The sequence below is a fragment of the Cebus imitator genome, unplaced genomic scaffold (genome assembly GCF_001604975.1).
Source record: "Cebus imitator isolate Cc_AM_T3 unplaced genomic scaffold, Cebus_imitator-1.0 Scaffold16, whole genome shotgun sequence".
Taxonomy (NCBI): Eukaryota; Metazoa; Chordata; class Mammalia; order Primates; family Cebidae; genus Cebus; species Cebus imitator.
In genome coordinates, this window is record NW_016107331.1 from 1,904,083 (window position 1) to 1,917,125 (window position 13,043).

A 13,043-nucleotide genomic window follows, 5' to 3' on the forward strand; every position below is an offset into this window, starting at 1 on the left:
AGTAGCTGGGATTACAGGCACGCACCACCATGCCCAGCTAATTTTTTTTCGTAGCTTTAGTAGAGACGGGGTTTCACCATGTTGACCAGGATGGTCTCGATCTCTTGACCTCGTGATCCACCCGCTTCGGCCTCCCAAAATGCTAGGATTACAGGCTTGAGCCACCGCGCCCGGCCTAGAACTTAAATTTTCAAGAAAAAAACAACCTTATCAAAAAGTGGGTAAACAATATGAATAGACACTTCTCACAAGAAGACACTTAACGGGTCAACTAACATGAAAAAAAGCTCATCATCACTGGTCACTAGAGAAATGCAAATCAAAACCACATCGTTATACCACCTCATGCCAGTATAGAATGGCAATCATTAAAAAAAAAATCACAAAACAACAGATGCTGGAGAGTATGTGGAGAAATAGGAATGCTTTTACACTGCTGGTGGGAGTGTAAAATTAGTTCAAACACTGTGAAAGACAGTGTGGCGATTCCTCAAGGATCTAGAACCAGAAATATCAATTGACTTAGCAATCCCATTACTGGGTAATATACTCAAAGGATTATAAATCATTCTACTATAAAGACACATGCAAATATGTGTTTATTGCAGCACTGTTTACAATAGCAAAGACTTGGAAGCAACAATACCCATCAATGATAGACTGGATAAAGAAAATGTGGCACATATACACCATGGAACACTATGCAGCCGTAAAATGGGATGAGTTGATGTCCTTTGCAGAGATATGGATGAAGCCAGAAACCATCATTCTCAGCAAACTAACACAGAGACAGAAAACCAAATACTGCATGTTCTCACTTATAAGTAGGAATTGAACAATGAGAACACATGGACACAGGGAAGGGAATGTCACACACTGGGACCTGTCAGGGGGTGGGGGAGTAGGGGAGGGGGACAGCATTAGGAGAAATACCTAATGTAGATGATGGGTAGATGGGCACAGCAAATCACCATGGCACATGTATACCTATGTAACCAACCTGCACGTTCTGCACAGGTATCACAGAACTTAAAGTATAAGAAAAAAACGTTAAACTGTTATCTTACTATATGTCTTTTCTAAGTAAATGTACCAATGATTATGAATAGATTTTTGCCTCTTACCACATTTAAGTATCATCCCCTTGTCCTAGGACCCACGCTTTTCTAAGATCCTGGAAAACCTAAGACTCCAGAAGCGTGGCACAGGTGGTGTGGACACTGCCGCGGTTGCAGATGTGTACGACATTTCCAACATAGATAGAATTGGTCGATCAGAGGTAATGTCTCTCTCACTTTCCTAACATGAATTAACAAAATCAGCCTGAGAGAACAGAGAAAAGCCGCCTAAACAGCCTTACCGTTTTCACAGAATTCGAGACCTCCTTTTCACCCATCGAGTCCTGAGTTATGTTAGCTTTTCATTCTGTAACATTATTCTTCCATGGGAAATAACTGCATAAAGGTAAACATAATGTGAGCTGAGAATTTACAGGCAACTATAGGAATTTACAGTGGGGCTGTTGTCACCAACCTGCCTTAAGAGTATTCCAACAATCTTCAGCAAGCAGGAGCTCTATTATGCTAAAGGACTGAAGTATTTTATTACTTTAAAGTCAGAACGTCTGTGCTATCCCTTGGAGGGTGACAAAATAGTGGAATTTTCTATTGATTCTGAATTTTTTGGTGAAGGCTACATACTATCATCTTTATTTTGGTGTTCTTAGATGCTTGACAGTATCTACACTTTTATTTCTTAGGCTAAAGATAGCAAATATGTCATGTGCCAGGTCTAGATAAGTTTGTGTTCATAAAATCCTTAGGATTCTGTGATGAATATGTAGGATGAAAAGGATTCATAGACTATGTGTGGCCCTGAAACAGTGAGGCAAAAAGATCAAATGTAAGGAACATGCAGCTGAACACTAAGCAATACTGATCGTGGTAAGTTATACCAGCTTATCTGGATGTGGCCTCATTGGACAGATCATGCCCACCATTAATTTAAAAACCTCTTCTCATAACAAAACTCTTAATGATTCAGTGACTGGTTATTAAATCTATGGATTATCAAAGCTGTCTTCTTCCTTACTAGTTTTTGAGTATTTCAGTGCCTATTGATATCCCACCGCCTATTGATATCCCACCCGTACACTGAGGAAAAGGAAAGGAAGAAACACTCCAAACAATTAGATCAGCCTGTGTGCTATCAGCTGTGGTAAAGTACTTGAGGGACAAGCAACTATAATACAACCTCTGAAATTTACTGAATAATGTGTGGTGTAGTGAATAAAGAAAATCTGGGAGTCTATCCCTGTTGATTCTAATATTAACTAGGTATGTATTACTGGAAAACCATGTAATTAATGCTTAAATTTTCAAGTCTAACTATAATAGCAGTCATAAAGTGAGCAAAGTGCCAAAAAATAATTTTAAAACACCATTTATTTAACCCAACAACCCTGATAACCATTGTGAACATTATTCTAAATGGTCCTTCATTCTTTAAATCTACTCAAAAAACTTTTAAAAAATTGTTGTAACACATATTTTAGTATTATAACCAAATACTACTTATAATTTTTTCCAATGTATTATATCATGAACATTTTCCCAAAATATTAAGTATTCTTCAAACACATGATTTTTACTCACAGTAAACATAATCCATTGTCTATTTAATGTTTTCCTGATTTTATGTTTGACCATCTCTATATATAATTCTAATCACAACTCTGGTTATTTAGTTAGACTATACTTCTAGGAAAGGAATTGTGGGTTAAAAGCAGAGGGCCCTATTTATGACCAAGTTTTTTTACCAGATTTATACCAAGATAAAGTCCTACTGGCAGTGAGTGACAGACCCATCTCATCACACTCTCACCAACACTAGAAGAGACCAAAGGGACAAGGAGAAAATACGTTTCTTTAGTTAGTAGTGACTAACTTTCTGATTCAACCCTCTCTTGGGGCTTAAGTTTCCTTATGCATATAAAGAGACAGGAAGCTGGAATCTGTGATGCCTAAGCACTAACATTCAATGATCCCATCCACCCTTGCCGTTCATTTTTTAGCTGTATCATTTATTGTCTGGAATTAACTAATTTCTCTCTGAATTTGGGTTTCCTTGGGAACAGTGCCAGTCATTTGCTTAGGAGGGGATCCCAAGGGGAAAAAAATTATAAGTAGATGTGCTCTGGTTTAAGAAAAACCAATATTTGGAAACCAAAGTTCTAAACATAATTTTTTATGAGCAGGAATTTTAGAAAGTATAACTTAATATAATTTGCAAAACTTCATTTCATTAATAAGCCTGCCTAGCCTAGTACAAACATGATTTAGCTGCCAAACATTTGATGCTACATAAGTTTTCAGGAAGATGCCCACTGTGTAAATGATGACATCTGAACTACATTGGCATATCCAGTGCTCAGACAGATTAGTGACAGGTCAGAATTCAGATCCAGGCCAAAGAACACAAGGGTGGCACTGTGGTGTCTTACTTCTAGACAAACTCTCACATTTTATAGCAGATACTGATAGGAAAAAAAGTTTGAGATGCCAACAAATGCTTTTCATATAGTAAAAAAGCTTTCACATACAAAGTAGTAACCCCATCTTAACTATGGAAAGACTGAGAGAAACCCTTAAAATATCTCTACCTTTCATCTTTGAGAAGGAAGAAATTGTTGTGAAGTCCATCTACGTGGCAAGTTCTCATTTATCCCAGTATTGTTCCTGTTAATCAATGCCTTGCAAGTGTCTTCTATTCAAATTAATAATTCATCTTCTTCACTGTCAAAGGTGGAGCTTGTTCAGATAGTCATCGATGGAGTCAATTACCTGGTGGACTGTGAAAAGAAGTTGGAGAGAGGCCAAGATATTAAGGTGCCACCCCCTCTGCCTCAGTTTGGCAAAAAGTGAACTTTCCCTTTCCCAATTTATAAATAATCATCTGTCTGCTGGTATGACAGACATAAAGAAATCTCTACTCTGAGAGTTTTTGTACACTTGAAAAAATGTAAAATTGTAGGTCCTGCCTATCTTTACAATAAAACTCTCCTTAATATATCTTTGCTTTGTTTCTCTGATTTTTAAAATAATACTAGGGGCAAACATATCCAATTACAAGTAGACAACGGGCAAAATATTTTAAGACAATGATAAAACTAATATTTGTAAGTTTTGATTTTGCCACAACTTACCTACACATCTAAATAACCCTTTGGCTATCTAGATGTTTGTCAACCCTTTCAGAAATCTCTTATGGACACCATTGAAAGGTGAGAAATTAATATAATAAACAATTTTCTGGCAAATGAAGCAAGAGGGGACTATTTCTCTTGAAAGTGCAGAAATAAAAACTAGAGGCTACTTATTTATTCAGAGTTTGCTATCACAAGGGAGTCAGTCATCATCACTTGCATTTGGCAGAGACTCAAAGGCAGGCAGAGACATGAGAAATCTATGGTAAAAGAAAAGGGGAGGCTTCAGGTATGCCCTGATTGGGGTTTCAGTCATGGGGACGTTGGAGACAGGCCTAGAAGTGGCATATGCTATGTGATTAGTTTGGGAAGCATATTTGGTTTTATCCAATTGGTACTGAGTTGGAGGCAGGGGCAAAAATTAGGGAAGCCAGCAGTCATTGATCAAACCCTCACCATCCTGTACTTACTGTTACAGAGGCTGGGGTTTGGCCTCCTAGAATGGTTGCTTTAGAGGTTGTGGATGAGAGTTCTATTGCCCTGTGGTCTAGCCATTGTCTCTGTATACTCAGTCTCTCAAAAACAATTCAAAATTTGATGTCTGAAATACTGAAAATGCTTTTAATATAATCTGAAAGCAGAATTCTTCCCTCAGCATGCAGATCATTATCTTGCATCTTGTTATTTTCCTTCTATCCTGTGATGTCTGTAACCTGAGGGGACATGATAGAGTAGCAGGGAGCAATTAATTAACAAGTTTGGAAACAGCTCCACACACAAAAGACAAATATTTTTAGCATAATAGAAATGAAACCAAGTTATACCCCCTACAGTTAGTGAGGGGGGTAACTGTAGGTGCTACAGTTAAAATAAATTGGTGCTTTAATGTATGCATTTGTATTCCTTCCTGCTATATTGAGAAAAAAGTATATTAAAATTGTGCTGGTGTTAATATGGACTACTCTAAGTGACAAACTGATATGTGGCAGAAATTAAGAAAGAGTAAACCATACCAGTATAATTTGAAACACTGTGTTCAGTGCCCCAAATGGGAGAGGGTGAAGGGCTGTTCCTCCAACCAATGCCTGAAGGAAAAAGGGAGGATCACAACCTCATGCAGTGGTTGATACTCTCTGATTTAAGAGAGAAAGGGTAGAGAAGACTGGTGTCATGGCAGGCACACTGACTATAGCTGCGTTGCTGGGGTACAAGTCCCAATTCTCCAACTATAAACATTGAGTTACTTAATTTCTAGGTTCCTCTACATAAAATGAGAACAATGATTATACTTACTGCACAAGGGTTGTCAGAAGGATAAAATTAATTGACAGTTCACTTACAAGTGTTCAATGCACAGTACTATGTAGGCATTTGCTAAATAAATAAAAAATCACTTATAACAGTATAATAATCCATCTATGAATATGCCTTACACTATCTTTTAGGGCAAGCCAACAGGATTCTTGGTCCCTCTTCTGAAAGATCTTTTGAGCTAAGTGGTAAATTGAAGCAAATGCATATTAATAAATATGCATTATGCTCATAAGTGTAAGTGGGCTGAAGAGACTAGACAGATGTATACAGCAACATTTCATTTTTTTAAGAAGAAAAGCTGAAAAACAAGCATTGTCATAACGTATATGGCGGCTGACATAAGTCTTGTAATCTATACCACAACATCTAAAGCAACAGCAACATCAGCAAGAATTAACTAAATATCTAAGGGACAGAGAACTCTAGATAACATCTCTCTCCTTTTTTGTTGCTGCATTTTTATCGAATTTATTTCTCACCTGTATCCATTCATTTTAATTCATCAATAAGCTCAGTGACATTCGCTTTCAATACTGGCTTGCTCACAGACTGTTAGTACTTCATCTTTAAATTATCTACATTTGAAACTACTCATTTGTTGGGCCCTGTGACCTTTAGTATATTACCAGGAATGTATTCGTGTGACTTTACTGTTTAAAAACAATATTCATAATTAAAGACAGTCATCTAAACCAAGTCTACAATGGATTCCTCAACACTCGATCTGGCACCTCACTTTTCTTCGAAATCCTCCATATTCATTAACTATCTTTTCCTGACAGTTCTTCAATCAATTATCAGATTATGTTACAGCACTTAAATCAGATACAATAATATGCTTTCTCCTCAAGCACTGACAAGCATTTGATATCGTGTTTGCAGAAGTAATGATGTTTTAATTTTACCACAAGAAAAAGCACATTGGCAAAATTACAGTCAAAATAAAATCTTTTATGAGAAAGATGAGTCCATTGGAAGAGACAAAGGGACTTTTAATTATTAATTAAAATTCTAATTGAATACCATATCTTCCAGCCAAGGGAGTCATATGGCATGCAAACAGTTCCTGTTTACTAAGGTCTAGTTCGATCAGGAGTCATCAAACTCATATGAACAGAGCACGGTTCTGAGTCAAAAGCCTTTTAAAATTTGCTGCATTCCTTACATCAGAGGCAGATGCAGTGAGAAAGCTTTGATGGCTGAGAAACTGACTCCCTTCCACAGGGGAAGAGAAAGAGGAGTCTTTTCCTTGACTTCTGGGCTTCCACAGTAAGTCTGTTTATAGAGACTCAGCTCCTCTTCCCTCAACCCAAACCATATAAAACAGCATGTCTGAATGTTCTGAAAGCAGCCAAAAGAATTCCCTTGAGACAAAGTCTCACTCTGTCACCCAGGCTGATGAAGTGGCACGATAGTGGCTCACAGCAGCCTCAAACTCCCAAGCTCAAGCGATCCTCCCACCTCAGCCCCCCGAGTAGCTGCAATGACAGGTGCACACAACCATGCCCAGCTAATTTTTTATTTTTTGGGTCTTACTATGTTGCCCAGGCTGTTCGTGAAGTCTTGGACACAAGCAATCCTCCTACCTTGGCCTCCCAAAGTGCGGGGATTACAGGCATGAGCCACTGTGCCCAGCCCAAAAGGAGTTGTTTTGAGGTCAAAAAATTTGCATGAAATTCAGGCTGAACTACTAATGAGCTACATAACCAAAGGTAAATTATTTAACTCTATTGACTCAAGAATCTTGAAATGGAGAGAATTTCTGCCTTATAAAGTTTTTATGATGATTAAATAAGCCAGTGACTTACTTTCTTTTTCTTTTACTGTAACCTATGGGAAGAAATATATTTTACATTAGAACCCAGTATACAAAGAGGCAGGCTGTAGGCTATGTGACACAGCCAGAAAACTGAGTACCCGAGGTGTGAAAGAGTGAAAAGGGGGATCGTCTGCCTCCAAACACACTTCCTCACTGGGGAACCTGAAGGTCCAGATCACAGAAGAATTTGACCTTTCCTGGAACTGAGACAAATTTAGACGGCTGAGCCAAATACAGGGGTAGGGAAAGGAGCTGGAAGAGCCCTGTGGGAATTCTCCATCCCCAGGGAAGCCATTTCTTTGTTTCTCAGGGATCCTTGGGAGGGCTGCCAGTGGAACTGGGGAAAGACCACAGGGAGAATGAAATTTCCAGCTGAACTTTGTAACCACTTTGACCAAACACAAAGTTTCCTGAACAGAACTGGGGGAGGGGCAAACCAGGAGTGCAGATACAAGCATAGAAGCTGTGGCAGGCAGGGAGGCATGAAACCTGAAAGCCCTGCTTGCTTCCTCAGTGGGGAGATATGAAGCCTGGGTAAGTTCTCATCCCTGCTGACTGGCTGCCTGGAAATAAACTCAGTGCAATTGAGGATGGGGCAACCCAGCCTCTTGGGTTGCATGGGAACTGTTGAGGCCTGTAACTGCCAGCTTTCACCCACTTCCCTGGCAACATGCATGACAAAACAAAGGCAGCCTTAATCCTCCTGGGAATATAACTTCATTGGCCTGAGAACTACACCCACATACCCACAGCAGCTGCAGCAACCCCTACCCAAGGAGAGGCTAAGCTCAGACATACCTAACCCTGCCCCCACCTGATGGTCTGTCTCTATCTGCCCTGGTAGCCAAAGACAAAGGACACAATCTCTTGGGAGCTCTATGACCCAGCCCACTGCTGATTCTCCCTATACTCTCTTAAAAGTGCCACCTCCGTGCTGGAGGCCAACCAACACAAAACAAGCACACTAAACCAAAATACAACCAAGGACCCTCACAGAGTCCACTTCACTCCCTGCTACCTCCACCAGAGCAGGTGCTGGTATCCATGGCTGAGGCACCTGAAGACAGATCACATCACAAGACTCTTTGCAAACACTCCCAGTACCAGGCTAGAGCCTATTAGCTCTGCTGGGTGGCTAGATCTAAAAGAGAAATAACAATCACTGTAGTTTGCCTCTTAGGAAGCAGTATCCCTAAGGGAAGAGGGAGAGCACTATATCAAAGGAGCACCCTGTGGGACAAAAGAAACTCAATAGCAGCCCTTCAGCCCCAAATCTTCCCTCTGACATAGTCTACACAAATGAGAAGGAATCAGAAAAACAATTCTGATAATATGGCAAAACAAGGTTCTTTAATACTCCCAAAAGATCATACTAGCTCACCAGCAATGAATCTAAACCAAAAAGAAATCTCTGAATTGCCAGAAAAATAATTCAGAAGGTCAATTGTTAAGCTACTCAAGGAGGCACCAGGGAAAGGTGAATACCAACTTAGAGAAATTTTTAAAATGTTACAGGATATGGATGAGAAAATCTCCAGAGAAATAGCATAAATAAAAAACAATCACAACTTCTGGAAATGAAGGATGCACTTTACAATGGAAACTCTCAGCAATAGAATCAAACAAATAGAAGAAAGAACTTCAGAGCTCGACAAGGCTTTCAAATTTACCTAATCCAGCATACAGAAAGAAATGAGAATTTTAAAAAATGAACAAAACCTCCAAGAAGTTTGGGATTATGTTAAACAACCAAACCTAAGAATACTTGGTATTCCTGAGGAAGAAGAGAAATCTCAAAGTATGGAAAATGTATTCGAGGAAATAAGGAAAACTTCCCCAGCCTTGCTAGAGATCTAGATATCTAAATACAAGAAGCTCAAAGAACACCTGGAAAGTTCATTGAAGAAAGATCATTGCCTAGACACACAGCCATCAGGTTACCTAAAGTCAAGACGAAGTAAGAAATCTTAAGAGCTGCGAGGCAAAAACACCAGGTAACCTATAAAGAAAAACCTATCAGAGTAGCAGCAGATTTCTCAGCAGACGCCCTATAAGTTGGAAGGGATCGGGGTCCTATCTTAAGACTCCTTAAACAAAACAGTTATCAGTCAAAAATTTTGTATCCAGCAAAATTAAGCTTTCTAAATGAAAGAAAGACAATGTCTTTTTTGGACAAACAAATGCTGAAGAGAATTTGCCACTATCAACCCAGCACTGTAAGAACTGTTAAAAGGAGTTCTAAATCTTGAAACAAATCCTTGAAATATGTCAAGATTACAACCTCCTTAAAGCAAAAATTTCACAGGACCTATAAAAAAAAAAAAAAAAAAAAAAAAAAAAAAAAAAAAAACTTGCAAGGTATTCAGGCAACAAATACCATGATGAATAGAATAGTACCTCACACCTTAATACTGATTTTGAATGTAAATGGCCTAAATGCTCCACTTAAAAGATACAGAATGACAGAATGGTTATGAATTCACCAACCAAGTATCAGCTGTCTTCAAGAGATTCACCTAATACATAAGAACTCACATAAACTTAAGGTAAAGGAGCAGAAAAACATGTTCCATGTAAACGGACACCAAAAGCAAGAGTAGCTATTCTTGTATCAGACAAAACAAACTTTAAAGCAACAGCAGTTAAAAAAGATAAAGAGAGACATTATATAATGATAAAAGGACTTATCCAACAGGAAAATATCATAATCCTAAACATATGTGCACCTAACACTGGAACTCCCAAATTTATACAATTACTGCTAGACCTAAGAAACGAGATAGACAGCAACATAATAAAGTGAGAGATTTCAATACTCCACAGACAGCATTAGACAGGTCATCAAGAAAAAGTCAACAAAGAAACAATGTACTTAAGCTATAAGCTACAATAAATGGACTTAACAGATATTTACAGAACATTCTACCCAACAAATACAGAATATACATTCTATTCATGAGCACATGGCATAGTCTGCAAGATAGACCATATTATAGGCCACAAAACAAGTCTCAATAAATTTTTAAAAATTGAAATTATATCAAATACTCTCAGACCATAGTGGAATAAAAGTGAAAATCAACTCCAAAAGAAACCCTCAAAACGACGCAAATACATGTAAATTAAATAACCTGCTCCTGAATGATTCTTGGGTCAACAATGAAATCAAGATGAAAATTTAAAAATTCTTTGACCTGAATAATAGTGACACAACCCATCAAAACCTCTGGGATAGAGCAAAGGTAGTGCTAAGAGGAAAGTTCATACCATTAAATGTCTACATTGAAAAGTCTGAAAGAGCACAAATGGACAATCTAAGGTCACACCTCAAGGAACTAGAGAAACAAGAACAAACTAAACCCACACCCAGCAAAAGAAAAGAAAAATAAAGATTGGCCGGGCGTGGTGGCTCACGCCTGTAATCCCAGCACTCTGGGAGGCTGCAGTGGGCAGATCACAAGGTCTGGAGTTTGAGACAAGCCTGGCCAATATAGTGAAACCCCATCTCTACTAAAAATTTAAAAAATAAAAATAAAAAAATAAAAAATTAGTCAGGTGTGGTGGTGGGCACCTGTAATCCCAGCTACTTGGGAGACTGAGGCAGGAGAATCACTTGAACCTGAAAGGTGGAGGTTGCAGTTAGCTGAGATTGTGCCATTGCACTCCAGCCTGGGCAACAGTATGAGACTCTGTCTCAAAAAGAGGGGAAGGGAGAGGAGGGGAGGGGAAGGGAGGGGGAGAGAGAGGAAGAAGAAAGAAAGAAAGTTAGATAGATCAGAGCAGAAGTAAATGAAACTAAAACAAACAAACAAAAAAATACATAAGATAAATGAAACAAAAAGCTGGTTCTTTGAAAAGATAAATTGATAGACCATTAGTAAGACTAGCCAAGAAAAGGAGAGAAGATCCAAATAAACTCAATTAGAAATGAACCAGGAGATATTACAACCAATACCACAGAAATACAAAAGATCATTCAAGATTACTATGAACACATTTATGTGACTAAACTAGAAAATCTAGAGGAGATGGGTAAGTTCCTGGAAATACACAACCCTCCTAAGATTAAACCAGGAAGAAATACAAACTCTGAACAGACCAATAACAAGCAGCAAGATTGAAATGGTAATTTAAAAATTGCCAAGAACAACAACATCCAGGACCAGATGGATTCACAGCTGAATTCTATCAGACATTCAAAGAAGGACTAGTACCAATCTTATTGACACTATTCCAACAGATAAAGAGAGAATCCTCCCTAAATCATTCTATGAAGCCAGTATCACCCTAATACCAAAACCAGGAAAGGACATAACAAAAAAAGGAAATTACAGACCACAGACCAATTTCCCTGAGGAACACAGATGCAAAAATCCTCAACAAAATACTAGCTAACCAGATCCAACAGCATATCAAAAAGATAATCCACTATGATCAAGTGGGTTTCATACCAAGGATGCAGGAATGATTTAACATCCACAAATCAATAAATGTGATACACCACTTAAACAGAATTAAAAACAAAAATCATATGATCATCTCAATAGATGCAGAAAAAGCATTTGACAAAATCCAGCATCCTTCTATGATTAAAGCCCTTAGCAAAACTGGCATAGAAAGGATATACCTTAAGGTAATAAAAGCCATCTATGACAAACCCACAACCAATATTATACCGAACTTGGAAATGTTGCAAGCATTCCCCCTGGAACAAGACAAGAATGCCCACTTTCACCACTTCTATTCAACATAGTACTGAAAGTCCTAGCCAGAGCAATCAGACAAGGAAAAAATAAAGGGCATCCCAATTGGTAAAGAGGAAGTCAAACTGTCGCTGTTTGCTGATGGTATGATCGTACACATAGAAAACCCTAAAGACTCTTCCAAAAAGCTCCTGGAACTAAAACATGAATTTGGCAAAGTTTCAGGATACAAAATTAATGTACAGAAATCAGTAGCATGGCTATACACCAAGAGTTACCAAACTGAGAATCAATCAAGAACTCAACCACTTTTATAATAGCTACACACATAAAACAACAACAACAAAACACAAACCACTTAGGAATATACCTAACCAAGGAGATAAAGACCTGTACAAGGATAACTACAAAACACCACTGAAAAAAAATCATAGACAACATATCCCATGTTCATGGATAGGTGCAGATCGGTCTGGGTGTGGGAAAAATTATAAAATAGATGCAAACCTTCTTGGAAGGCCAGAAAGTTTTGCAAAAGTCTCAGGAGAGAGTTATGGCTGAAGGCAGCCTAATCCTCTTACCTTGAGCTAACAGCAAAGAGCAGATAACAAGGGAATGTAGAGGAGTTTATCTAAATAGCTTGTTGTCCTAAGACCAACCTTTGCCCATCCATGAGCATAACTGTTGTCTACTCAGGGGGTCGGCAATGTTAATTACCCACAAATGGTGTTTACTCAGGACCTTTGTCATTAAACCTGTACTAATTAAATATGGCACTCCCCTCAGGGTGAGTAAGCTGCCAGCCCTCTAGCCGCATGACCAGGCAAAAAAACCTGTGTTTGTGTACATCTTTCATCCGTTGTTTAGCCAGAGTCTGCTGGCCAGACTCAATATATGAGTAGAATCAATATTGTGAAAGTGCCCATACTGCCAAAAGCAGTCTACAAATTCACTGGAATTTCCATCAAAATACCACCATCATTCTTCATAGAACTAAAAAAAA

General features: G+C 38.5%; 1 protein-coding gene and 1 long non-coding RNA gene across 6 annotated transcripts in view; one reads left to right on the forward strand and one right to left on the reverse strand.

The window, feature by feature from the left end:
* Nucleotides 1-4,070, forward strand: part of CKMT2 (creatine kinase, mitochondrial 2) — a 42,461-nt gene extending 38,391 nt beyond the window's left edge. For 2 of the 3 annotated variants that reach the window (XM_017507605.2, XM_037731137.1), the window contains 2 exons: nt 1,154-1,279; nt 3,804-4,065. In XM_017507605.2, the coding sequence (XP_017363094.1) occupies nt 1,154-1,279; nt 3,804-3,923 (246 nt within the window). In that variant the 3' untranslated portion in view covers nt 3,924-4,065. Of the gene's footprint in view, nt 1-1,153; nt 1,280-3,803 lie in introns of all 3 variants that reach the window. The other variant, XM_017507597.2, reaches the window with a different exon arrangement.
* The window catches only part of LOC108288641, a 67,146-nt gene that overhangs the window by 31,908 nt on the left and 22,195 nt on the right, over nt 1-13,043 (reverse strand). For all 3 annotated transcript variants that reach the window (XR_005196761.1, XR_005196760.1, XR_001818775.2), the window contains exons 2-3: nt 3,662-3,842; nt 1,361-1,454 (exon numbers count right to left, since the gene is read on the reverse strand). This is a non-coding gene — a long non-coding RNA (uncharacterized LOC108288641). The remainder of the gene's footprint in view (nt 1-1,360; nt 1,455-3,661; nt 3,843-13,043) is intronic.